Source organism: Tripterygium wilfordii, chromosome 18, assembly GCF_013401445.1.
Source record: "Tripterygium wilfordii isolate XIE 37 chromosome 18, ASM1340144v1, whole genome shotgun sequence".
Lineage (NCBI taxonomy): Eukaryota > Viridiplantae > Streptophyta > Magnoliopsida > Celastrales > Celastraceae > Tripterygium > Tripterygium wilfordii.
The window spans coordinates 11,532,259-11,558,277 of record NC_052249.1 but is presented as its reverse complement, the minus strand read 5'-3'; the positions used below and the strand labels follow the sequence as shown (position 1 = coordinate 11,558,277).

General features: G+C 37.8%; 4 protein-coding genes and 1 pseudogene across 7 annotated transcripts; 3 read left to right on the top strand and 2 right to left on the bottom strand.

Annotated features, from left to right (window-relative positions):
• Positions 1-411: 411 nt before the first annotated feature.
• LOC119984032 (SWI/SNF complex component SNF12 homolog) lies at positions 412-3,017 on the bottom strand. Its single transcript, XM_038827784.1, has 2 exons — positions 1,117-3,017; positions 412-804 (listed from the first exon to the last, which is right to left on the bottom strand). Exons 1-2 carry the CDS (start codon positions 2,664-2,666, stop codon positions 735-737), a joined length of 1,620 nt encoding a protein of 539 aa, XP_038683712.1. The 5' UTR covers positions 2,667-3,017; the 3' UTR covers positions 412-734.
• Positions 3,018-3,276: 259 nt separating this feature from the next.
• LOC119983658 (60S ribosomal protein L17-2-like) lies at positions 3,277-5,541 on the top strand. 2 transcript variants are annotated; one of them, XM_038827350.1, is made up of 7 exons: positions 3,277-3,390; positions 3,544-3,580; positions 3,741-3,781; positions 4,318-4,548; positions 4,639-4,741; positions 4,835-4,902; positions 5,250-5,541. In XM_038827350.1, the coding sequence occupies exons 1-7, from the start codon at positions 3,388-3,390 to the stop codon at positions 5,313-5,315; spliced, it is 549 nt and encodes a 182-aa protein (XP_038683278.1). In that variant the 5' UTR covers positions 3,277-3,387; the 3' UTR covers positions 5,316-5,541. The 2 variants fall into 2 exon arrangements, with proteins under 2 accessions (XP_038683278.1, XP_038683277.1); XM_038827349.1 differs by lacking the exon at positions 3,277-3,390 and having other exon boundaries at positions 3,535-3,580.
• A 377-nt stretch (positions 5,542-5,918) lies between these two features.
• LOC119984818 (elongation factor 1-delta 1-like) lies at positions 5,919-9,085 on the bottom strand. 3 transcript variants are annotated; one of them, XM_038828937.1, is made up of 8 exons: positions 8,936-9,085; positions 8,207-8,332; positions 7,978-8,091; positions 7,678-7,771; positions 7,349-7,481; positions 6,901-7,014; positions 6,380-6,541; positions 5,919-6,266 (listed from the first exon to the last, which is right to left on the bottom strand). In XM_038828937.1, coding segments are annotated over exons 2-8 (705 nt in total). In that variant the 5' UTR covers positions 8,293-8,332; positions 8,936-9,085; the 3' UTR covers positions 5,919-6,264. The 3 variants fall into 3 exon arrangements, with proteins under 3 accessions (XP_038684865.1, XP_038684866.1, XP_038684867.1); XM_038828938.1 differs by having other exon boundaries at positions 8,207-8,335; positions 8,936-9,002; XM_038828939.1 differs by having other exon boundaries at positions 8,207-8,317; positions 8,936-8,987.
• Positions 9,086-10,397: 1,312 nt separating this feature from the next.
• LOC119984407 lies at positions 10,398-22,613 on the top strand. Its single transcript, XM_038828330.1, has 28 exons — positions 10,398-10,598; positions 10,748-10,937; positions 11,040-11,158; positions 11,273-11,389; positions 11,604-11,750; positions 12,013-12,375; positions 12,479-12,636; positions 14,444-14,565; positions 14,670-14,761; positions 15,750-15,996; positions 16,122-16,185; positions 16,303-16,451; positions 16,558-16,628; positions 16,718-16,891; positions 18,018-18,089; positions 18,693-18,803; positions 18,909-18,998; positions 19,628-19,703; positions 19,785-19,878; positions 19,980-20,049; positions 20,183-20,362; positions 20,509-20,631; positions 20,721-20,804; positions 20,897-21,081; positions 21,225-21,363; positions 21,455-21,514; positions 22,045-22,149; positions 22,269-22,613. Exons 1-28 carry the CDS (start codon positions 10,503-10,505, stop codon positions 22,380-22,382), a joined length of 3,612 nt encoding a protein of 1,203 aa, XP_038684258.1. The 5' UTR covers positions 10,398-10,502; the 3' UTR covers positions 22,383-22,613.
• Positions 22,614-23,218: 605 nt separating this feature from the next.
• LOC119983483 lies at positions 23,219-26,011 on the top strand (annotated as a pseudogene).
• The last annotated feature ends 8 nt before the right edge of the window (positions 26,012-26,019 follow it).

The following is a 26,019-nucleotide window of genomic DNA, read 5'->3' as shown; positions in this document are numbered from 1 at the left end:
TGATATACCAATCGCCATGCCCTCCCCAACATCAGAAAAAACAATGAAGAGGATAAAAATGATTGGTAAATGGTGTGATGCGTTACTAATCTTTTTCCTGCACCAACTGCTTCAAAGAATAAGGCAAACAAGCGTGGCGTGTGACTACTCAATTCATAATATCCCAATTCCTAAACCCTACGACTATCTAATTCAAGCTTCAATGCATTATCTTTCTAGCTATAATCGACTAATCATGTGCTCTAAAGCGATCATCATAGGTAGTATAATTAAATTATACAGGAAAATCTGCATCTCAATTGATGTCAATGTTTGAGGCCTTTTGTCGAACACTTGGTATGCAACACCCAACTGAAACAACACAAAGCAAACCAAATTCGCAGTGTTCCTCCTACAAAACAACACACCTAATAAAATCACAATTTTCTGATATGAATTTATGAACATGAACTCAATATTATTTGGGATTTATGAATACAGACATACGATGAATGAAAACCATAGAAATACATTTTGATTATCTCTTGCATAAGAAACCAAAAGAAGATCCAATTATATTCTTTAACACAGTCTAATCAAACCCAATAATAAAGATTAAAGAGAACAAAAATGCTGATAAATTATTATCTGCGGGCAGAGGATTGGAACTTCTCTATCACATTGCGAGAAAAATGATGCTGGACAGGATGTATGAAGAAGTCTGGTAGCCTAAGAATTCAATGAATCACCTTCACTCAAGTGCTACCAGGAGCATCGATTGCAGCAGACTTGCGATTTAGATACTTCAAAACAGCATCTTCAACCCTAAACAAGTCACCCAAACAAAAATTAAATAGGAAAAATTTTATGACAATTTTCTCTTGTACAAACTAAGATGGATGTTCAGTATGAATAAATGGGAGCAATAATTCAGCGGAACTTTCTGAAAGGAATGGTCCATGGAAGTGAGAAGCATCTTTTCTAAATGTGCCAAAAAAAATGCATTTATCTTATATACATTCTAATAGGACATAGTTAGCGCTACTTAGAAGCTATGGTAAGAGAAATATTCAATATCACAGGCATATTTACTATATTAAATAAGACGCAACCAACGAGATTATGATAAAATCTCACCATGGTTGACCATAAAATTCAGAGCAGCGTTCCTTTTCTGTGTTATGGCTAGCTTCTCCAGCGGCAAGCTTTAGGTCCTTGCTCTGTGATGCAATTAAAGCATTAATAAAGTCTCCTGGAGAGTGACTGAAACCAAGAAAGAAAGCCCGTCTCCGATAATGCTCATTTAACTTCTTTATTGACTGGGAAATCAATTCGTCATAAGCATTTATTTCTTTCTGACCTTCCATGATTGACAAGAATGCTGATAATTCCTTTTGTGACGGAAAAGGCACATCAACTAACACATCGTAACAAGTTGTTCCAGCTGGGCAGTTCCCTGATAACTTGATCCTGTGCTCCAAATGAATGGGCTGTGGAGGAATTAAGTGATGTGATATTTTCTCGGAAACCATTGCAAACTTTATTTTGTCTTCACCAAATACTTTTTGAAGGGGCGGATCACACACAAAAGTGGCTGGATCATTTGGGTTTTGCAGTCTCCTAGACTTAACATAGTGCCAAATTGCAGCTATTATTCTTGGGCGGGTTTCTACCTCAATTCCAAGAGCTTCTGTTAAAGCAGGTGAAAGCTTAAATTTCTCAGGCTTATAATTCATTTCTAGCCTTACCATCGCGGTGAATTCCTTATCACCTTTCCTCTTCACCTCGAATCCCTCGTGAACTGCAGAAGATCGAGCACTCTCCCAAAGGATTACATGATTATCTGGATAAAGGCTCTGATCCAAGTATACTGTAATTTTCTTAAAGAAAGAAGAAAACTTCAGGTATGGTTTCTGCACCATTCCAGACACCACAGGATCTTTTTCATCTTCCAAAATCCTTCCAACAATCTTAAGTGACCAAGAAGGGGGCTCTGCACTCTTTTTGTCAAGAGACTCTTGTCCTTGATTCTCAAAGGTATTGAAAACATAAATGCGAAGCGTTTTTCGCACACGGGAAGGGTTTTTAAGTGACTCTTGAATGTCCATCTTCTTTCTTGTCATAGCAGCATCCATCCTAGCCTCCAATTCAAGTAATTGTGTATAAAGCACAGATTCCGGTAAAATTGCAGACACGTTATCAGGTAATTGCTTCTCAGAAAACTTCCTCTTCTTTCTAAGTGCAGCTGGAGTCAACTCCATGGTTTTGAATGGGGAAGCTACGTTGGCATTGGATGAACCTCCCGCAGGTCTAGAAGGAGGTCTCTGGGAAGACTTTTTGGCACTTCCCGTGCCAAGTAAGGAACTGGAAGGTGAAGGGACACCAACATTGCTAATATTGGGGTTCTGCAATTGGGAAAGGGATTGGCTTTGTGCTTGAAACTGAGATTGGTACTGCGCATGAACAGCCTGCGTTTGTGCCTGAACATGCCCCTGATTGAAGGAAAGCGCCTGGGCTCGAGGCTCAGGCACCTGAAAATGGCCAGGAAAGTGAGACACACCTTGTGATTGAGCCTGTGCCTGTGAAAGTAGGTGAGGTGCTTGGTGGTTCACAGGCAAGGACCCCAAATTGGTAAATTGGGACGGAGCCCCTACATTCCTCGCTGGGTTGTTGTTATTCATAGACATAGCTATTCTCAAACCAAAATCTCTTTCCACCACTAAACTACACTCATCGAAAAGCAAATGAAAAACGCAAATGAAGTTCTTCAATAACCCTAGAAACACAAAATTAGAGTCTTCGTATGTAAAAAACAGATCTTCGAAGTGTTCGAGTGAGCATAAACCATCAAAATCCTCTAATTTTGATCAAGAATGTTTAAATAATCCCAAACGATAAAGATCACTAGCTGAGGTGATTATACCTACATGAGTTTACCGTACTCAGCAGAAGATTCTTGCGAGAAAAATTGTAGCCCTGCAGTGCATTTCACCATTTCTTCCCGTCTCTCTCTCTCTCTCTCTCTCGTTTTCTTTTGCTCTTTGAACGGTTAGGAAGCCAACTGGGTTCTTCAGTGACCTTATACGTTTTTGGGTAGATCGGATCCGACAAGATGAGCTCGCTCAAACTCTTTAAAGCCCCAATTTACCCTTACTTTTTCAGGGTGAGCAAATGACAGAAATGCCCTCATAATCTGAGTTGGTTGTGTTGATTGGGCTCAACATTTAAAGCCCGATGAGGCCCAATATCTTGGAAAGGCCTAAGCCCAACTGCGGAATGCCGAGAGGTGAGGTGAACCCTAGAAACACTGGTAGGGTTTTAATTTAACTCTTCAGCTGCAGACCAGTGGAACTCTCTGGCTGCGCTCTATCTTTGGCTCGGGATCGAGAATTTGCAGAAGCGGCAGTCATGGTTAGTGATAGTAACTTTCTCATCTTTGCTTGTCTATCATTAAAGCACGAGTCATATCGAAATCTCGGTTTCTAAGCGACAATGAACTACTTCCAAACTTCTTCGATCTGTTGATTTATTTTTCTTGTTTGATTTTATTTTTTGATGTTTCAGGTGAAGTACTCGAGGGAGCCAAGCAATCCTACCAAGTGTAAGTTTATATTCTACTTTACTGTTTATTTTCTTTCAAATTTGAAAATTCATAGATCTTCATCATCGAATTTGTCTTATCATTAAGAAACATATGAAGAATCATAGTTTTTAGCTAATCAATCGGGGTTCTGAATTTTCTCTGAATTTTTGAATGTCAGCCTGCAAAGCCAGGGGCAGTGATCTTCGGGTTCATTTTAAGGTACGCTGATGTGTGAGGATTAATTATGTTAGGCTTTCGTTGATGGTTTGCTCTTTTTTGCTACTCTTTTTTGAAGTGATGTTTTCAATTTTGTGCAACTTCTGTTGGCCGACTAGTCAGGATTATGGGGACTGTTCACTCAGCTGTCCATTAGTCTTGAGTTTCAAATTCGTTATCTTAAGTTTTATATGTTAAGGATTCATATTGTTGTTTTTTAGCCTCATTCATTGAGACCATTAGCTACACGGTTATTTTCCCCATCCATTCGGCAGTGATTTTTCTGATTGTTTCATCTCAACGTAGTTGATCTGATTGCATATTGTGGAACATGTTGGAAAATTTTATATTTATTTTTTAGCCATTGAAGAAATTGTAGTTGTAATGCAGAATAATTGGTTTCAGTCTATTGCAACATCATTTGTAGGGTTACGAATGTATGATTATGTCTTTTACATGATATAGCAGCTTGATTATGAGTAGTTGGTATGCTTGGCATATTTATTTACGATGATTTAATATTGTTTTTCTCTTTCTAGAATACTAGAGAGACCGCCCATGCTATTAGGAAGTTGGCCTTGGTGAAGGCTAAAAGCTACTTGGAGGATGTGATTGTCCATAAGCAAGCTATTCCCTTTAGGCGTTTCTGTCGCGGTGTGGGCCGAACTGCTCAGGCGAAGAACCGTCACTCAAATGGACAAGGACGCTGGCCTATGAAGTCTGCTAAGTTTATTCTTGATTTGCTCAAGAATGCTGAGAGCAATGCTGAGGTATTATTACTACACCTGGATTTCTTGTAACCTTAGCCTCATTTCTGCTTGCTAATGCAATGATGCGTGTGCTGGCTGGTTATTCTCTAGGTGAAAGGTTTGGATGTGGATGCTCTTTATGTTGCTCACATCCAAGTAAATCAAGCACAGAAGCAAAGGCGACGGACCTACAGAGCACATGGGCGGATCAACCGTTAGTCCTTTCTTTCTGCTACCTTATTTAGTGAACCTTTTTTGTTCTATTGAAGCATGTCATCTTAATGTGAACAATATTTTCTGTTGGCAGCATACATGTCTTCCCCTTGCCACATTGAATTGACTCTGTCGGAGAAGGAAGAATCTGTTAAGAAAGAGGTAAGCATGGTAAACAATAATTTTGTGAGAAATGGTTCTTTCCTCTGGTTCTCTCTGGCTGGGCCTGGTTGATATCAACAATTGGGCTTTTTTTTTTCTTTTCTTTTCTATATTAGTCTTTCAATCGAGGCTTGCCCATTTAGTCAGTACCACAAGCTCATGTCAGCTCATTGATTTATTGGCCCTGAAATGTTAAGGCTTTATCAGGTTAGCACATGCTGCACATCTGAAGCCTGCTAAATTAGTGGGCTGATCTACGGAGCCACTTTGTTGGGCTATGAGCAAGTATTTGTTTAATTAGTTGAACTTTTTGTTGATGTTGTTACTTCATTGCTCTTCGCGTGCAGCCTGAGACTCAGTTGGCTCCAAGGAAGGTTAAAGGTCAAGCTCTTCGCAGTGGTGCATCCTCTTAAACAGCTGTGGAGTTCTAGATTGATTCAAGAGTAGTCCACATCATATGAAATTTCCAGCTTACCCTGTTTGTTAAAATACTCTGAACTTGAGTTTTCATCATGGGATGCTCATGAATTTTGGATGTTATGCTATTATAACTAATTTAAGTCCTTAATGATCTGTTAAACATGAGATTCTTGTTAATGCTTTGAATAGTTAATTATAGACTGTACTGCCTCTGCTAGACCGTGTTAGTGGTAGGACGGCATGGTTCCTACAACGTTCTTACTTTTTCTACATGATGCTGAGTTACAATTTTAGGTTCTCTATATGCCATGATCAAGGCCATTATATTGTGAGCATGTGTAATCATTTTTTATGTAAATTTTATGATGTTCAATCTTCTCAGCTCGTATGTCGGTATTCATCTTTTGTCCGGAATTCAAATTCTCCGATTTGAACAAAAAGTCTAAGCATCAATCACTTTTGAAGGCAATGGTGACGGAACTCAATTAACTTTTAAAATACGCTACACTTGCATGACAGATCATTCGGGACGCTTTTTCCAAGTAAGAAATGACGATATGGGGAAAAAGTTAGTAATATTGGCAAGGGTAAAGAAATTAGAACAGGGGAACAATCCGCAGGAAAATATAGAATCTGGAAGATAAGTTTTAATAATACAACTACTCAAAAAAATAGAGAATTTAACAGCTTGAGCGGCAGAAATCCATACAAGACATTCTGCATTCGATAGTATGCCAGATTTTGTAGCTAGATAGATCTGATCTCAGCAATGACTAGGGAAGAAAGTCTAGCCAACAAAATTAATAATAGAAATCCGATTCCAACAGGAACACGATCCACAACATAAGACTCTATACTTCTACTATCTCCTTGGTTGTTCACACTCTAATTCTCCCCACCAAGCTCATAATGGTGTTCTCATTGATCCTGCTGATCCTCTGATTCTGTAACAAGAAATCACCAGCGGAAATGTGTTGATCAACATAGTTAAAACACAACAAATTGGACAAAGAAAATAAGACTCGGATCATATGTACAGGACAAAATTAACACTTACATATTTTATTGAAAGCCACAATATCGCAGCTCTGAACATACTCATTAATTGGTTCAGACATAAGATGTTCCTCGATGAGGCTGTCAACCGAGACCAAGTCATCCACAATGGTTAGCATTATCTGCAACTTCTTGATACCATATCCAACAGGCGCAAGTTTGGCTGTGAAATTAGCAGATTTATGTGTTAAATACACAGATTAAATAATGCATCAAATAATAATCAATATAACTTAAGACCCTTATTAAGTTCCCATTATCTTATATGAGACATTGGCCTCTTCACAACCTACACATACACAGGTCAAGCATGAAAAACCAATGCAAAGTAAATAATAATTCTGTAAAATTAGGGGAAAACATCTGAAACTACAGAGAATATGGTACCTACCATTAAAGCAACTAACCATCCCCCTCTCCAAATTCAAAATGTGCATCAATTAAACAAGGATTCAAGTACCATAAAGATGTTAGAAACAAGCTTTCATTGGCACTAATAAGGTTTCAAGCAGAAAGACATACATGCTCCCCAATGCAAGCCTTCCATCTCAACACTTCGTACAGCTTCCTCAAGTTTTTTCATGTCAGTTTCGTCATCCCATGGCTTCACATCCAATAACACTGATGACTTTCCAGCTAAGAATGAAATAGAGAAATGTTAAAAGACAATGGTTTGGAAGAATAAATAAAGGAACATAAAAAATATTCCCAGACACATAGTACATAGAAAAGCCTCACTTGGGAATGGGAAGTTTTCAAATAGACTGGGTTACCAATTGGGAATAGAACCATGTTGACGGGCAGGACCCCAATTAAGTGTCTCACTCATGTGGTAAAAGCGCAAAAAGTAACAAGCGAGATGACAACATTCTGACTGTCCTTAAAAGGGCAAACATTGGACTTAATTATGTCTAGTAAAGACAACGGAAACTAGCACTCCTTGTCATGGGCAAAAAATGAAAATGCTTACACTCTTTCTTTTTAGTGGATGCCTTGACAGCAGCTGCGCGTTCTTCTGCAGCCTTCTTTTCCTCTTCAGTCTCTTCACCAAACAGATCCACATCATCATCATCATCATCATCATCATCTTCAGCAGCTGCAGACTGAAAAAACATATCTTGCATATATCAGGAATCGTAACCAATTTCCAGAAAGTGATAAAGAAGTGCATATCGAGATGATGAAGACTGCGAATTACAAGTAGTACTTAACCACCACTGCCAGAAATCAATAATAAAAAAAAACAGCTAGCTATCCGTTAAAAATAGAGCACTGGAAATTCTGGCATAAAAGAAATACCTTTGTGTCGCTTACAGGAGGAGTTGCAACAGCTTCTTCTGTGATGGGAGCACATCCACTAATAGTGACCCCACTTCCTTCAGCAGTAACACCGCTGGAATAGAAAAATATGTTACATTTAGAGAAACATAAGCACATAGCTGAAGATCCCAAGCGTGTAAACTGTAAATCAGAACTTAGATGTATATTAGATTAGACCTCCACAGTAAAACATTAAAATGACAAGGAAAACATTCCTATCGTTTCTTCTGTGAAGGAAAAAGAGACCTTGCACTACAGCAGAAGCACATAACCACTTACGAGATCCTTAAAAGTGCATCGATGTGGTCGTACCACCGAGACACATTCACAAATTTGGATGGAGGCTTTGAAAGAGCAGCATAAATAGTGATATCGTCTTTAGAGGCTTGGTAACTGAGACGGTCAACATAAGAAAAACGCACACAAGTTAGTGAAGGGATTCTATTGAACAAGACAGGAACTTCTCAAAAAAAAACATACTTGAACTAGTTTTGATTAAGGGACTTACCCAGTGACATAACTGCGAGTAAGGAAGTACTCATCCAGCCTCTTCAAACCAGATTCAGTGCCGAGATCAGAGAATGTGGTCGCCATGACAAGAAAAGGGTGCAGCTTGATCCTAATAAAATAATAACTGCTATCCATAACATCACGTTATAAAATATATTCATGTCAATTCCAGGTTTAAGTGATTTGTTTCAAAATAAAGACGAAATAGAGAAAGCATGCAGGTCAGGCACAATAAATTTTATCTAGCAAACTAATACGGAGAAAAGGGAGGAAGTTCAATTAACAAACTACACCATACGTTTCCCGATTACAATTCAATGGCGTTACAACTTACAACAGCAACAAAAGAAATCAATCTCATATGGAGAAAACAAAAAATCCAAGTAAAATTTCTTCGTGCAGACTATTAATACTAAATTCATTAAATCCACTCTAGAACTCGAGTGTTATCATAAACACTAATGCAGTCTTCCAAGCCAGACATCAACCAATCTAAAACCAAAAAGCTCATAAAGCTATGAGACAAAGAAGCTCTTGTGCTCTAGTGGTGATGAGGAGTTCGAAGGCCCGATCATCCACATGAGTCATAAACAAATCCAAGCGACAAAAACCATACGAACACCACCAACTCGATAGAAATCGCTAACGCAAAAGAGAATCAAAACACGAAACATGCACATGTGATATACCATGCAAGCTCTATACGAGAATATAGATCTGATCTTACCGACGACGGGCGTAAACTGCTGTTTGCTTGGCGAGGAGTAGGAGAGCGCAAGTCTAGGGTTCGCAAATGGATAAAACGAGCTATATATAGCAGCAGCAGATGATCAGGTGTTTCGCAGAGCGGCTGGTGAAGAATTAGGATCGCTGATCAAAAATTGATCGCCTTGCATCTTTGGGCTTGTGCCATCTGGGCCGTAGCAGCCCATGGTACCCTAACCAATATTTTTTGCTCGGAAAACTTTAGTCACACCCCACCTTTTACTAAAGACACCCCAATTTGAGTTGACCATCCCTTATAAAACTCAGTTGACGGGGTGTCTTTAGTAAAAAATGGGGTGTGACTAAAATTTTCCTTTTTGCTCCCTAGGCTTATGCCCATTGGATCCTCGCTAAAAGTTTCATGTCCTGATCTTTTGATCTAAAATGTAAATCCTCGAATTTGGATTTGGCATGTCAAATTTCATTTTTTTTAGACTCCATTTAGAGGATTCCTATATATGTAACTTATAAGGAAATATAGTTTACAATATATATATATATAATTATATGTGGTGGCGGCCACACCCACACTTGTTGGATACTACAAAATCTCTATTAATATTAATAAAAATATTGAAAATCTCTATTAAAAAAAAAAACAAAAAATTTATATAAGTAGGATAATTTTTGACAAATATTTATCTTGGGACCAGCCATCTATGTGGTTCCGACTTTCGAGTGGTAGGGTATGATGAGGAACTGTACCGTACGTGCCTAATCCTAAAATACTAATCGGACAAAATATGGAATGCCAATGTCATAAGGACACAAATATTTTAATACATAATTCCATCTTTTATTATGGAAATATCCAATCTAACTACAATATAAATTTCAGTGTTTGCGTCGTATAGAGAATATATCTTGATAGCCAATTAATTTTCTACAACTTTAGGTCCGGAAGAGGGGGAAAAAACACATTTTTGTAAGCTATGTCACTAAATAAAAAAATGTTCTTTCATATATGGTTAAATTAATTGTTTTAACAATGTACATGAGAATGAGAAGTCCCAAGTTATAACATCCACTATGATGTGATTTGATGTCATTTCCGTATCAAGTTCTTACAAATAATTTAACCGATTGTGTGATTTATGGGTATTATTGAGACCGGTGAAATTATCATTAAGATATAATTCGGTGAAATGTGTTTTCGGTGGATTTTTCAATAAAAAAAAAAATTACTAGACATTTTCACCAAACCAAACCAAACAAAACAATATTTTATTGCTACCTTAAGCCGTGACACAAAATATGATAACGATTTTCTATGTTGGGGAAGAAAACCATTACCATAACCGTCCTAATTTTACCAAGAAAATTTAGTAATGGATAGATTGCATCAAACTTCTGTCCACCAACTGGACATATAAAAACCTTTAAACATCAGAAGCCCAAATCTCATATAAATCCTAATTTTCATTTCATTGACATTTCTCTCTAGAGTTGTTGAATAGAGAGGAGAAGAGAAGAGAGGAGAAGAGTAAGACAGAGAGAGACAACCAAAAGAAACCGAAACCAGAGGAATCATGGTTTCAACGAGAAGAAGTGGATCTCTATCTGGTAGTAGCAACAAGCGACCCTCCTCCTCGGAAGATAAGCCTCCGTCGCCGAAGCGTAACAAGGTTTATCATAACAAATCTAAACCCCCGATGCCTTTCCTTATTTCCTCTGTTTTTCGGGAATTGTGTATAGTGCTGTTGTTTTTGTGCGTTGGAGTTCGAGTTTTTGATCAAATTTTTTTATTTTTCTTGTCGACTCCTTGATATTCTAGACTGATAATGGTGGAGTGTCAGAGAAATCGATGCCATCAACGGAGAATCCTAAAGAATTACGCATTCCAGAAGGGGTAGATCCCGGGGAATGCGGGCCCGCTGATGCTGGAGGAGGCACTAGAGATGGCATGGGTGATTGGAAGGGTGAGACGGTGCCGGCGGTTGCAGTCATGCCTTCTGTCGCTGAGGGTAGTAATCTGATATATTGCTATTGATTCTGTGTTCAGTTTTGGGAATTTGAGTCTTTTGAAGAATTTGGGTTTTGTTTGAATTTTGTGTGTTGTTTTGAAGGGTCCACTTCTGTTGCGGCTGAAAAGGCCAGGAATATTTCGTCTTCTTTCCATCTGCAACCAAAGCAAAATCTGGTTTCCGAGACACCATGGTGTAAGCTTCTCTCACAGTTTGGGCAGGTAACTTGGCTTGTTTTAGATCAGTTGAGGAATTACATTTTATATAAGTTGACTTGATCTAGCGACGAATTGTTTTTTTTTTTTTTTGGATTAACAAGTTTTTATGTTTTGCAGAATGCAAATATAGTTATTTGTGCATCAATTTTCACAATTGGCTCAAGCAGACATTGCAATCTTTCCCTGAAAGACCAAACGATCAGTGCAATTCTATGTAAGATCAAGCACACACAGGTATTATGTTAAGGCTGGACGTAAAATGAGAGCCTTTTATTGGATTATTACTAAACTTCAGTAAGCACATGTGTGCAAACAAAGACACTCTCATGGGCAGTTTATATTTCTTGGGTTTAATCAGTAGCTCTGAGTGACATGCATGTGCAAGAAGCTTTTTAGGACTCTATATGTAAATGCTGTATGGTTACTCATTATATGTGGACATGTTCAGCAAGAAGGCAATGTGGTTTCCGTACTGGAAAGTACTGGTAGCAAGGGATCACTGCAAGTAAATGGGAAAGTTGTCAAGAAGAATACAAGTTACGTACTTAAATCTGGTGACGAGGTGGCTTTCGGCTTGCTGGGGAACCATGCTTATGTATCCTTTCTTTTATTTGGATCGTGGTTCATTACTTAGAATATCGTGCTAGTTAACTTAGTTCCAAGCATGACAAAGTTTGAGTGGATAAGGAGCTCTTAACCTGGTGTTAGCCTACTCCTAAGAAGTTGAACCATGTTAAGGTTCAAGTCTCCACTCACGCTAATAATAAAAAATAAAACAACTGTCCTGGATGATTGTGTGTGTACAATTTGTCTTTATAAGTGACTTCGTGTTTAATTTCCTTATCTTTTATCAATAGATTTTTCAGCAACTTGTAACTGAGGGTACCGTTAAGAGTCCCGAGGTTCATAGTAGTGTGGGTAAATCTCTGCAACTTGAAAGGAGATCAGGGGATTCTTCAGCTGTTGCTGGGGCTTCCATATTGGCATCTCTTTCTAGTCTGAGGCAAGATTTATCGTGTTGGAAATCTCCAGCACAGACCACTGGTAAAGTCTCCAAAGGCACAGAGGTGCCAGCTGATACTTCTGTTCAAAATGCTACGAATGCTGAGGTTGATGGCTTGGAAGACCATTTAGCTCCAAATGCAAGGGGTGATGGAGCAGTAGACATTGGAGTAGCAGTCAGCAAGAATTTTCCTTCTGGATTCAATCATGACTGCAACGTAATATTCTCTATTCTGAATAATTTTCAAAGGGTTTTCTTGATGATATTAGCTCGATCAACTAGTTGCAAGCAGAACTTTGAGCAAAAGTACATGGAAACAGGTATTGGAAGAACAGAATGAGTGGATGAGGGGTTCACAGTCTGCATCAACATCAGGCGTGTCTTTGCGCTGTGCAGTGTTCAGAGAATACGTTCTTGCTGGAATAGTTGATGGTGGAAACATACAAGTTTCTTTTGACGAATTTCCATATTATCTAAGGTATGATTTCTTTCTCGCCTCCTCTGTGTTGCTTGCATCATCAAAGATTGTTGATAGTTATACAATTTATCAATTATTGGCATTTCTGTAGCATTTTTTTGATTCAGTATGTTAGAATTCGGACGTGGTTTTTACATAAATGCTTGTTCTTAATTGATTTTGCAAGAATTTCTAGAACTAGGGGGAAAGCATTTGCTTCCTTTTCAACCATGATAATTTCTTTTGAGGCTTTCTGGTTCTAATCCTTTCTCCATGGTTTGAAATAAGGTTCTGATACAACTTAAGGGATTTAATAGGGGCGGTGAACTTATCATTTGGTTGTGCTTAATGTAGAAGACTAGCTTGTTAGGTGGAGTTATGAGGCCCTAGATCCCCTTACTTCCTCCCAATTGTAGATCCATGTCACTGTTTCAATTCTAAATCTGTGTTGCCTTCGACACTTTATATATTGTCGTACTTATTCGCCCAGCTATGGTACTTCTTAGGGTGCTTGGCACTTTATGTACCAGATATGGAGTCAGGATGCTTTGTTTCCTTCTTATGAGCCAATCTCAGCGTTGATCAGTTTACGAACACACAAGACACTTTCTGTAGGGCCTTGGGAACCTGCCCCGGTGGTAGGCAAGCCGCCCTTGGACCAATAGTTTGGTGAACTATGTGCTTTGAGTAGCTCCAAGTTTTTCAAAACTTTATTTTGAAATCCAGGGCCCAGTTGATTAAGATATCTTTTGCCATAAAATAAGATAATTACAGATGAGGGAAAACTTCTTGGGCAATGTCTGATTGCAAGAAGAAGGAATGATATATTCCGAGAATGTAGTTTGCGTAAATTAATTGAATTCTCAGTTTCTTGAAAGTGAAGCGTATGTCTGTCGTTGAATGCAATTTCGTCATGTTCTATCTTTGAAAAATTCTTCTTGGGCCTCCTTCGTAGTTTGGATCTATTCGTTTTCTTTTGGATTAAGCTTTTTAGATCATCTTCCCTTCTGTTCCCTCTTCCCCAGTTACAGCAGGGGGCATCATCTAGTAGTTTGAGTTGTCTTTGCGGAAATATGTCTTTATTTTGTTGAAGGAACTGAATATAAAGTATTTAAACCTTCCTAGTTCCCATCTTAGTTGAATTTCCTCCCACTGTTTTGTTCCTTTTCAACCATCAATTTCTTTATTGAATGGCTACTTTTCATTAATGCCAAAGCCATTCACCAAAGAAACTGATTAGAAGTTGAGTGACTTTCTTCTGGCAAGCACCAACGTTACTTTGTCTATCTGCTCTTGTATCAACTCAGGTCTCTGTTGATGTTAGATGCCGGCACCTATCCGTGGTATATTATTACTAATATTTTTCTCCAATGAGCGGGCTTGTTATTTGTTTACACGACGAGCAGTGACAGGAACTGCATATCTATCTGCTTTGGAGATTCAGTTCAAATGTCGCTTATACCATGATAATGTGCAAGAACTTTCTTAAACTGAAAGATATACTAATTGATGTTGTAAATGCCCAATCAATAATCTCATTTAACGTGTACCATATCACTTTTATTGTTGTTTAGCCCCCATGAAATTCCCGTGTTTATTTTGACCTTTTTTGCTATTTTCATGTTGATGTCTAAGTGATACGATTATTTTTAGCTGCATAGACAATTGTTTTTTGAATCATACTGGTGTGAAGATTCCTATTTTCGTTAGGTTAGATGTCTTATGGTTGTTTTCCTGTTGTTTATTTGTTGAACATCGGAAGTGTACGTTGGATGACTGGTCTTATTATGTTATATCAGCATTAGTTGAATTATATTTTCCCTTGCAGTGAGAATACAAAAAATGTGCTCATTGCAGCTACATTTTTACACCTGAAACACAAAGAACACGCAAAGTATACCTCAGAGCTTGCTTCTGTGAATCCACGAATACTACTGTCTGGTCCTGCAGGTGCATGCTACATTATTTATTTATTTTTTTGTCAGAATTCAGAGGCTGTATTAGATTTTATTTGAGTTGCCAACCTAAGTTTTTTACTTTGTATCGTTATTCAGGGTCTGAGATATACCAGGAGATGTTGGCAAAGGCACTTGCTAAGTACTTTGGGGCGAAATTGCTCGTATTTGACAGCCAGTCAGTTTTGGGTGTAAGATAATACTTTTACCCCACATTGATGGTGACAGCGTTAATTTTACTGTTATTATTTCATAGGGACATTGAGTGATTGATAAGATCTTAAAGTCTTGACATGGACGAGAATAGGTTTGTGGATATCATAAAAATTGGTTTTGGGGGAATGATACATCTTTGGAACTTCTTTTTTTAGGCATTTTTACAATTTATTTTGTGCTCATAAAAGGGTGATGTTGAGTATAAATTCTCTCTCTTCTTTCATTCACCCCCCCCCCCAAAAAAATCTCTCTCTGTGTGTGTCTTTCAAAGTTTTCTCTCACTTCCTCTTCTACTCCCATGTTCCCTTTGTTTCTATAAATCCCTAAGGACCCTAACTCTAATTCTTCTTTCTTTCCCTTATTTTTTCTTCTCTCTTTGATCCACTAGTTCTTTCCTCCGCTCTTTATTATCTGGTTGTTTTGGTTCCAATACTACTTCAATCTCCACCAAATTCATGTTTTCAAAATTGAGCCAAAGATCCTGTTGCGCAAGCAGTGCATCATGGGAAAATAAGTAATGGGGATTATACTAACTATATGTGAATGATACTTAATCTTCATAATTTTCTTTTTGATCATGTACAAACTTGGCTTAAATATTGAGTTTCCACTATGTCACTATAAATAGGCGTGTCTTAGAGAAGTGAAGGTTACTGACATGTAAATTCTTCCTCCCCCCTCTCTCTCTCTCTCTCTCTCTCTCTCTCTCTCTATATATATATATATATATATATATATATATATATATAGGGGTGTGTGTGTGTGTATATATATATATATAGAGAGAGAGAGAGGGGGGGGGGAGGGGGAGGGGGATGTTGTTACTTGCTGACTTAATCAATGATCTATATTCTTGACAGTTTTTGCTAGCTACTAAACTTCATCTTTGCTATTTGATTAGTTCTTTAAGCAGTGATGATACATACATAAATCCTTGAGTGAATTATCAATTATAAACTGTAGGGTTTGTCTTCAAAAGAAGCAGAGCTGCTAAAGGATGGTTTTAATGGAGACAAATCTTGTTCTTGTACCAAACAAAGTCCTGTAGCGCCTGATTTAGCAAAGACCATGAGCCCATTAGCTGGTGAAGCAGAGACACTTAGCTCTTCAAGCTTAACTTCCTCTTATGGGCTGGAATATCAGCCAAAGATGGAGGCAGAAAATCTACCATCTTCTTCAGGAACATCTAAAGCTCACCTGTTTAAAGTAGGTATGCTACATTAAACTGTTGCTGGAGAGGCTTCCAATTTTGTTGTTCTATCAATCATTTATACTACAGAAATGTCGAGGTACGATGGCTTTAATTTGCTGTCATCTATGAATTTTAACTTTCAGGTGACAGAATAAGATTTCTAGATACAGCTTCTCTCTCTTTATGTACACCTTCATCTCCTCCCAGGTATTATTTAATTTGAACAATGGAGAGGTTCTCCTTTTACCTTGCACCCCTCTATCCTGTTCTGTTTTGGGTGCAAGATGATGTGTCATAACTGTTGCACCGTTCACTGGAATACAGGGGCCCACCATATGGTATCCGTGGAAAGGTTATGTTAGTTTTTAAGGACAATCCTTTGTCAAAAGTTGGGGTGAGGTTTGATAAGCCCATACCTGATGGGGTTGATCTTGGAGGCCTATGTGAAGTCAGTCATGGATTCTTCTGCAGTGGTAATCTGGAAACCCAGTTATTAGAATTTCTTTTGAGTTTAGACCTTTTGTTTGTTGTGAATTTTCTGCCTTTCTTACATCAAGCTCCCCCTCTCTTTCTCTGTAGCCACTGATCTTCGTCTGGATAACACTGGAGGGGAAGATTTGGACAAGTTGCTTATTAACGAACTATTTGAGGTTAGTGTTTATTTTTCATATATAATTGAATAATTTTTTGTATATTTATTTCATCAATTTCTTATCAACCTGGTTAACTCTTTTGTCAGGCTGTATACAGTGAGAGCAGAAGTTCACCTTTCATTTTGTTCATGAAAGATGCTGACAAATGTATTGTAGGAAATTCAGATTCATATTCCACATTCAAAAGCAAAGTGGAGAAACTTCCTGATAATGTTGTTGTAATTGGGTCACATACCCAATCCGACAATCGTAAGGAGAAGGTATTATCCGTGATTTTAAGGGTTTAAGGGGCTGAATTAGCTTTTTGGATGAGCTGTAGAAAAGTAGTTATGCCGATGGTGTCATCTGTTTGTGTAGATGTTCATTTATTCATGGATATGTGCCAATCAATATATGTGAGAAAATAAATAGAAGCTACTCTAAGAGTGTGAAGGATTTCGTTGAATATGGTTTATTTTTTTGGTTTTGTAACATTTTTTGGGAAGGAATTATGTGTTTGACAGGTACTGATTCAAAGAAATATTAAGATTAAAAGCAATGATATAGCAAGACTACTCTCATTTTCCTTCTATGTGTTATTAGCTTTGGAGTGAAACTGACATTTGAATGTTTTGTGTGCATGCTGCTGTTGTTGTATCTTGAAGGGATTTTTATACACAAACCTGTAGTGTTCTGGCATTAATACTAGATACACTATGATTTGTGTTTAATCACTAAATGTGGAAATATCAAAGAGACAGAAACTTATTATTAATCTGATTTCCTTTTTGTGAAAGAGATAATGATCGTTGGAATGAATGATATACTTGAGTAGTTTTTGGGCAAAAGCGGAGCTTAGGGCATCAAGAAACTCGACAGGAGGAAATTAGTTTATTGTAATTATGGAGAGAGTACTGAACCTCCTAGCATAACCTCTTGTGTTGACAAGGCAATATTTCCTATTTGGAACCTCAAATGATGCTGTCTCCAGTGGTGTTGGCAATTCTTTATCAATTGCTTTGGTCAATGTCAAAGGCAAATCTCGGTGCAGTGCTTGGGCTGCGCACATCTCTTCTTTCCTGACCCACCGACCTACAGTTCCCTTGAACAGTTTTTGTTTGTTCGTTTGCTTTTGTGAATCTTGGGGGCAAATTTTGAACTTACCCTCAAAAACATATATTTTGGCCTTCCCTGGAAGTTCATGCCTTTAGTTTGTAAGAGCTAGTGTGTATTTACATAGTATGTCTGCGCTTATGCTGATAATCATGGGTAGTTATAAAGACATATTGATGTAGGGGTATAAGCTATAAAGACACACTTGCAGGGACTATAGATATATGGGCTTGCTTCCCCCTACCTCTATTTGTATTATTATTATCTTACTGTCTGCTTCTTTTTTATCTGCAGTCCCATCCAGGTGGTCTGCTTTTCACGAAATTTGGTGGCAACCAAACTGCTCTTCTCGACTTGGCTTTTCCGGTAATGATATCTCAATATTTGTTCATGCATGTGTGTGTGCGAACATGTGTAGCATGCATGTGTGTATTATCGATTTAAGTGATATGAGTTTATGATTTTAAGCATGAAATGCTTCAGGGCATATATTGATTCTTTGAAGCCTTTTAAAAGCTATTTTGTATTGAAACAAAGAGACCCTAGTAAATTAACACTAGCTAATTTCTTCTACCTATATTTTTAAATATTTTTTATATGTTGCATATTAGAAGAATTTAATATTTTCTCTTTCAGTGATGGGGATCCTGGCTAGCACTTGTAGACCTAGTTGTGTCTTTCTCATATTCTTGCTTATCAAATTCCTGCTTCATTATCATTCAATTTGTTTCTTTTTCTCCCTACACCGTGCTATGGTACAACTGGCCTCCCTGGGAATTGAAATGCATTTTGTTTTTTCAAATGCATTTGAAGAACTGAAAAGGGAATGTTTTCATGCCACTCTGTGTTTAACATGTCTGTCTGTCTGTCTCTCTCCACCTCTCTCTGTGTGTGCCATATAGGTGTTCCAAAACAATACTTATGAAATTGCATTGTCATATCTACACATGCATGATAGTGGGGTTTTAGTTTTCTCAGGATAGTTTGGGAAAACTCCATGACAAGGTGAAAGAAGTTCCAAAATCAACAAAACTTCTTACCAAGCTTTTCCCAAATAAAGTCGCCATTCACATGCCACAGGTTTTTATTCTGGTTACTAAATAAATTTTTTGATAAGTACTAAGAATTATATTGCTTTTTTTTTTCCTCTCTACTGCAAATTTTGAAACTAGTATAATGTGGCAGGATGAGTCACTTCTAGTGTCCTGGAAGCATCAGTTGGATCAAGATGCAGAAACTCTTAAAATGAAAGGAAATCTGAATCACCTGCGCACTGTGAGCAATTCGTAGTCTAATTTTTATGCAAACTATTAATTATTGATACCACTTGTATATTCCGAATTTGAGGTTCAGTTTTTAATGACAATATATGTATATACGAATCTCTATCATTCCACTCAGATGTAGTCAATAGGATCTATCATTACCTTGTTAATTTATGCCTTTCATAGTCGAATGATTTTATATAAGTAATGTAATATAAAGAGGTACTTTGGGCTATTGGAGCTGCTCTAATGCAATTATTATATGTGGCACATGTTGTGGCTTTACTTGTAGGCTTATGTTTGAGTAAAAATGCATCTTTTCTTCCCTTAATGGGTGCTAGAGAGCATGTAGGCGTTATAATTTATCTGGATGTTGTTGTCACTTGTATTCTCCAAGTCTGTGAATTGCAATGGCTACTTGTATGCCTTTTGACCTTCCGGAAATATGAAGGAATATTTTTAAGACAGTTTACGTAGCTTTCACCATTCCATAAGAGGGTTGGATTACACTCTATCTCAATCATAGCAAGTCTCAAATTTTCATCTTTCATATTGCACTTTTAACTTTGTATTTGGCGCGCATTAAAGCTGTGTTGTTCTGGCCATAAGCGTTGTTGTTTTCATGATACTTCTGTATAGGTTATCACTCGAAGTGGGATGGAAATTGAAGGCCTTGATATGTTATGCATTAAGGATCAAACTCTTTCCAATGAAAGTATGCTATTTGTTACTACGTTCTGGCATCAAGAGTTACCGGTAAGTTCTTCATAACAGTTATTTTTCATGTGCATTGCAGGTGCAGAGAAGATAGTTGGATGGGCTTTAAGCCATCATCTAATGCAGAACCCTGATGCGAATCCTGACACAAAGATCGTATTGTCGAGTGAGAGGTAATTCATAGCTAGTTTTATCTTATTTTCTTGGACGGTAAGCTGAAACATTAGTTACCAGCTGATTATACAGTTATAATGCCATGTTGCAATTCTGGCAGCATCCAGTATGGAATTGGAATCTTACAGGCTATTCAGAATGAATCAAAAAGCTTGAAGAAGTCACTCAAGGTGATTTTATATTTTACGTTGACTGGGTGATTTTAAACAATATTTATCCATGCTTTGGAATGTTGATTCTGCAATTTTTCTGATGTTTATGGAAGGCATGTCCTAATTCTTGCCTTTGTTTTCTCCAAAACAGGATGTTGTGATGGAAAATGAGTTTGAGAAAAGGCTTTTGGCTGATGTTATTCCTCCCAGTGACATTGGAGTTACATTTGATGATATTGGGGCTCTTGAAAATGTCAAGGATACATTGAAAGAGTTAGTGATGCTCCCTTTACAAAGACCTGAACTTTTCAGCAAGGGACAATTGACCAAGGTTTTACATCTTGTTATACTCCCTGCTTGTTTCAGATTCTAAACATGTGCATGTAGGATTACAAATTTACAACATAGCAGTTGCATAAATGTCTGTTGTTGAGCTTGCCTATTTTGAAGACCCTTATTAAAGTTTGTTGTGTGCAGCCTTGCAAGGGAATACTCTTATTTGGACCTCCTGGAACTGGAAAGACCATGCTTGCAAAGGCTGTGGCAACTGAATCTGGGGCGAACTTCATCAACATTTCCATGTCGAGCATCACATCTAAGGTTAAGTGTCAAGAGTCATGGCTCGTTCAATTTTTATCGGGGTTCAATTTTCTTGACCTCAAACTCTTTCCTTTTATTTCTTTCTGCAGTGGTTTGGTGAGGGTGAGAAGTACGTGAAAGCGGTTTTTTCACTAGCTAGTAAAATTGCCCCAAGTGTGATATTTGTTGATGAGGCAAGCTTCTTTTGGCCAATTTTCTATTATGAAATTTATTTTGGATCATGTGTTTGATTAACACATCTTTAAGTTCTTGCTTGGTCTTCTAGGTTGATAGCATGTTAGGGCGGAGGGAAAATCCAGGAGAGCATGAGGCAATGCGTAAGATGAAAAATGAATTTATGGTAAACTGGGATGGCCTGCGAACAAAAGACATGGAGCGCGTTTTGGTACTTGCGGCCACAAATAGGCCTTTTGACCTTGATGAGGCCGTCATAAGACGGCTGCCGCGCAGGTAATCTGTGATTTTAGGATTGACCCAGTGGTTAGAAATTTATGTCCTGCGATGAGTGGTGGATTGCACTTTGTGTATAACACGTTCTTTTAACTTTGAATTTCCCGAAAGCCAATGGCTTCTAAATTCATTCTCTTCCGCAGATTGATGGTAAATCTTCCAGATCCTCCAAATAGGGCAAAGATACTGAAAGTAATTTTGGCCAAGGAAGATTTGTCTCCTGACTTTGATTTTGATTCAATTGCAAATTTGACGGACGGATATTCTGGAAGTGATCTCAAGGTTATCTCTTCCATCCCTTTTCTTGATGCTTGATGGTTTCGTTTATGTGTAATTTGTAGATGCCTTAAATATCTACTATGTCATATTGCAGAATCTTTGTGTAGCCGCTGCACAGCGTCCTATCAAAGAGATACTGGAAAAGGAGAAAAAGGTTTCTTTCTTTTTCTTAATTTTATGCTTTAAAATAAAAAAATAAACTCATATTTTGATGGGAATGAAAACGGTTAGGGTTTCTTTCTCTTTTAATTTTGTTTTTCTCCATAATGCAATGAAGGTATCTGTATTTTGTTGGCAAATAAAGTCTTTTAATTATTTATTCTCTCCATGGGAAACTATTTGATGATGATAGTTTACAATTATGTTAAGGACACTTGATCCTTGCTGGTCAACATTGTTATCATCTCCACTGCTACCGCTGGGTTTCTTCCATATTTATGGGGAAAGCTACCTATATTATGTCCAGTTAGCCACTGTCCCAAATTATTTATTTGGTAAACAAAATACTCTTTATGACATGATGTCCAGAGCATATTTCAATCGTGTCTCTTTCCAGGGATAAAAAATACAGGCAAAATGCTTTTCTTATGTCTGATATACACACTTCTTCTTAATATATGAGTTGTTTGAACTTTATGGGTTTTTATAGACACATGGAATATGATATAATATGAACTATGACAGGAACTTGTGGCAGCACTAGCAGAAGGTAGATCTCCTCCGGCCTTGAGTGGGAGTGATGATATACGATCTTTAAACCTCGATGACTTTAGATATGCTCATGAACGGGTAAATATATTCGACTTTCTTTTGTTTGTTTAGGCATATGGAAGTTAATTTCTTAAAATAACTGTTTGGTCATTGTTACTATTTTTAAGGCATTTAACATGTCATATATATGGTAATAGGTATGCGCGAGTGTTTCCTCAGAGTCGGTAAACATGACCGAGCTTTTGCTATGGAATGATCTGTATGGGGAAGGGGGCTCTAGAAGAAAGAAGGCTCTCAGCTACTTCATGTGAAAAATCTTTTGTACAAATTGTACTTCTCTTCTATTAATTCTCTTATGCTTTCTTAAAGGCTTTGCCCAAGTGATTTTGTTTGCCTTGTATAAGTGCTTGCTGGGGAGCTATTTTTATTTTTGAATGTATAATAATGAAATAATAATAGTATCATAAGTTATGGGCTTTTTTATCCCTTAATTTGGGGATGATTGGTATAAAATGAGAATGAAGCCAGCCCTAATTTCTGCATGTATGTTATCAAAACTAAAATTAGGTTAAAAAATAATTCCTTTACAGGAGACCGTATGATTGAATTATTCGCTGTGAGTGGCATGTAAGTTTTAATATTGTGGATTTTTTTTACCAATGAGATTACGAGAGGTGGTTCATTTGACATTTGATTAGTTAAACATGTGTTTAATGTTCGATGTCAATGAGATTTTAATATTGTGGATTTCTTTTATTAACTAGAGGTGGCTTGGTTAATCATCTTAGAAGTGGCTCGGATGATAATTGATTGAATTGAGAATATGTGTGGTTAAAGTTCAATTCCAATGGAAAGCAAAATAAATTTCTTTCGGGTATTTCAAAATATTATGTATTTTCAAAGCACACTACTAATAAATGACAATTTTCGTATTTTTTACCAATGACAATTGATAATACTGTGGATAATTTTAAAGAAAAATACGAAGCAACCCCTGAACTATTGTCTTTTTCGAAAGTGACCCCCAACAAATTCTCTACATTCAGATCCACTCCCTCCATCATTCCCTCCATTTTCTGTAGATACTCAACCGCTATTCTTTCTTAACTTTGTCAGTGAACAAACACCCGAAATATACAGGATTGACATGGCGGATCCAGTTCTAATCTTGTCTTCGGCGCCACCGAATCCCCAGCCTAGATCCAACTACGGACTTCTTCTCGGGCCCACTGGACTCGCATCCGCTCTGATTCAAGCCTTCCCTCTTCCTCTCCCCCGATTTCGACTCCGATTCCTACATCTCTGAGCTCCGCAGTTTCGTGCCGTTTGATACGCTCCGTTCGGAGCTCCGTGCGCGTCTTTCTTCACTCCATCATGAACTCATTGACCTCATAAATCGTGATTATGGAGACTTTGTTAACCTTAGCACCAAGCTCGTCGATGTTGACTCCGCCGTGGTTCGCATGCGGGCCCCGCTCTTGGATCTCCTCGTGAAGATGGAGGGTTTTCGTTCCTCTGTTGAAGCGTCTCTCGTTGCGCTCAAGAGCGAGTTGGAGCAGCGATCTGAGGCGGCTGCCACCGGGGAGGTCCTTGAGCTCTTGCTCGATACGTTTCATGTCGTCTCTAAGGTAATGCAGCGTGTTGCGTTAGTTTATAAATGGACTCGTTGGACTGAGAACGAAATCTTGAAATGTCGAAATTTGGACGTTCTGGTAAATGGTTGGTCTCTGAATCGTGTTGTTTGGTATTTGATGTGTGCTTTCCCTATTTGAGGATCTGGTGGACTGTGAATGGAATTAAGTATTATTATTCCTCAGATCCGCTTAATTATAAATCCAAAAACTGTCTTCACTTTGAACAATCGACTTTGTTTATGAATGGGAGGGTTTTGAAATCTTCAGGATGCACAAATTTCTCAGAGCAAGGGATGACTGTCTATTTCCCACTCTACCAGAATAATCTACAGAACTACTGTTCCCCTGACATTCTCCATATTACTCCAACACAACACCATAACTTTTCTTTCCTTGCAGGTTGAATATTAGTGGAGAGGTTGAAAAACTTATAAAGGAGCTACCTAGCTGCTGATTGGTCAAATATTAGTGGAGAGGGTTAGGGATTTCGTGAGTAACGGAACTGCCTTACAACATGTTGAGATTTCAGGAAATAGCAGGGGCTCTAGATTCTGCACTTGCTGCTACCAGTTTAATCCCAATTCAGAATTCAAATTCTGGTGATGGAAACTTCAAAATTTAACAGTAAAACAAAGCACTGCTCTTTTGGACAGCTTGATATCTTGCTGGAGAGAAGATGTTCTAGTCCTATCTTGCTCTCCCTTTAGAAAACCTAGGTTGAAGTGGAATGTAGCTGCCCACTGTGTCATGGCCACACCTAAAGACGTATTTTTCTCCTATATTTTTTTATTTTTTTTTGGTGAAGTGTTATGTTGTATTGTTAAGTTTTGAACATTGTCAAGATTTATGAAAACACTCTTCCTTCACATGGTTTTATAGACAATTTAAAATTCAAAGATGGTCCTTCCCCCACCCCCTTTTTTAGTTTAATCTTTAATCAACACTGTGGTCTGTAACATTTTGTATTGGCCTGGAGTATCATGACATGCTTCCTGAAATTTCTTCATGAGCTTGGCACTGCTACACATAATCATGGTGAATCAATTGGTTAATTGAGACAGTGTACCAATGCTGACAGGCCTTTTTGGGAGCTACAACATATTTGACCAAGGAAAGTAGGAATGAAGTACTGCTTGGGGCTGCAACAGAGATTATGGATCAATATTATGAACTAGCTTCAGACCTTGTCAATGTGATTCGTGTCAAGTGTCGGTTTTTTCCTCTTTACAATGCTCTGTATCTTCAAAATCTTGATTTTGATGTTCTCATGCATTTCGCTTCAGGCTAGGAAAACAGAGTCTTCATTGCAGAGAATACGCCAGGGTGCACAGAGACGAGCTGGAGCAAGCTCAGATGTCTCAAATCACAATGTATCTGATACTGATAAGATATGCATGCAACTGTTTGTTGATATTCAGGTAAGCACTATCCCCATGGCAGTTTGTTTTATCACATTGCTACTCTTGCTCACTTCATGTGTGAATAACTTGTCAAGTCATTAGCTGGAGAACATTATACTCGAAAACTTATCGTATGTATATATATTTTGACTAGGGGTATGGATGCAACTTTGAAACATAAGGAATTTCAAGTGGTAGTGTATTCCATCTGTGACAAACACTGTCGAGAAGTAAATTATTGTTATCAATGGATATGTGGGTGTCTATATATATAGACACTTGCACACACATCTACAGAAGCAATTAACTTTGACCTCTTTTTATTTTTATGATAGTCTATATAGATATCACTCCTTGTTTTTTTCTTTTAGGTGGAAGTTAGATCCATCATTTTTATAGTTGCTTATTTGTAATGCAATTTGACAAGTATTATTTCATTTTTTATTTTGTCATGTCTATTGTTTACAACTACACAATTTGCATACATGTGGTTATGCTACGTATGAGAAGTTAACCGATTGGTTGCTGCATTTCAATAACCTCTGTTTTGGTCTGATATGATAACCATAGTTTGTAAGAATAGGTCCTGTAATGAGGTCCCCAGCAATATGTGAGGACTCAGGACTTGTGCCCTAATCTGAAGTATGATGTAGGATATCAGTTTTTTTGAGCACTAAGCCTTGTGTAAGGCTAAAATGCGTATTATATTCTCATAATATGCGGGAAATAGAAATATGTAAATCTTATGTGCATTTGTTATCTGCATCACAGATTTTGCAGTTGGTGCTTACAAATGTAGATTGGCTGGAGCATGCGGTGCCATCGGTATGTAGCTCTTCTTGCGTGTAATTAGTTGCTGCATATGGAATTATTTGAGGTTTTGTTTTTGCGTATATTCTGTGTGCGACTATTTC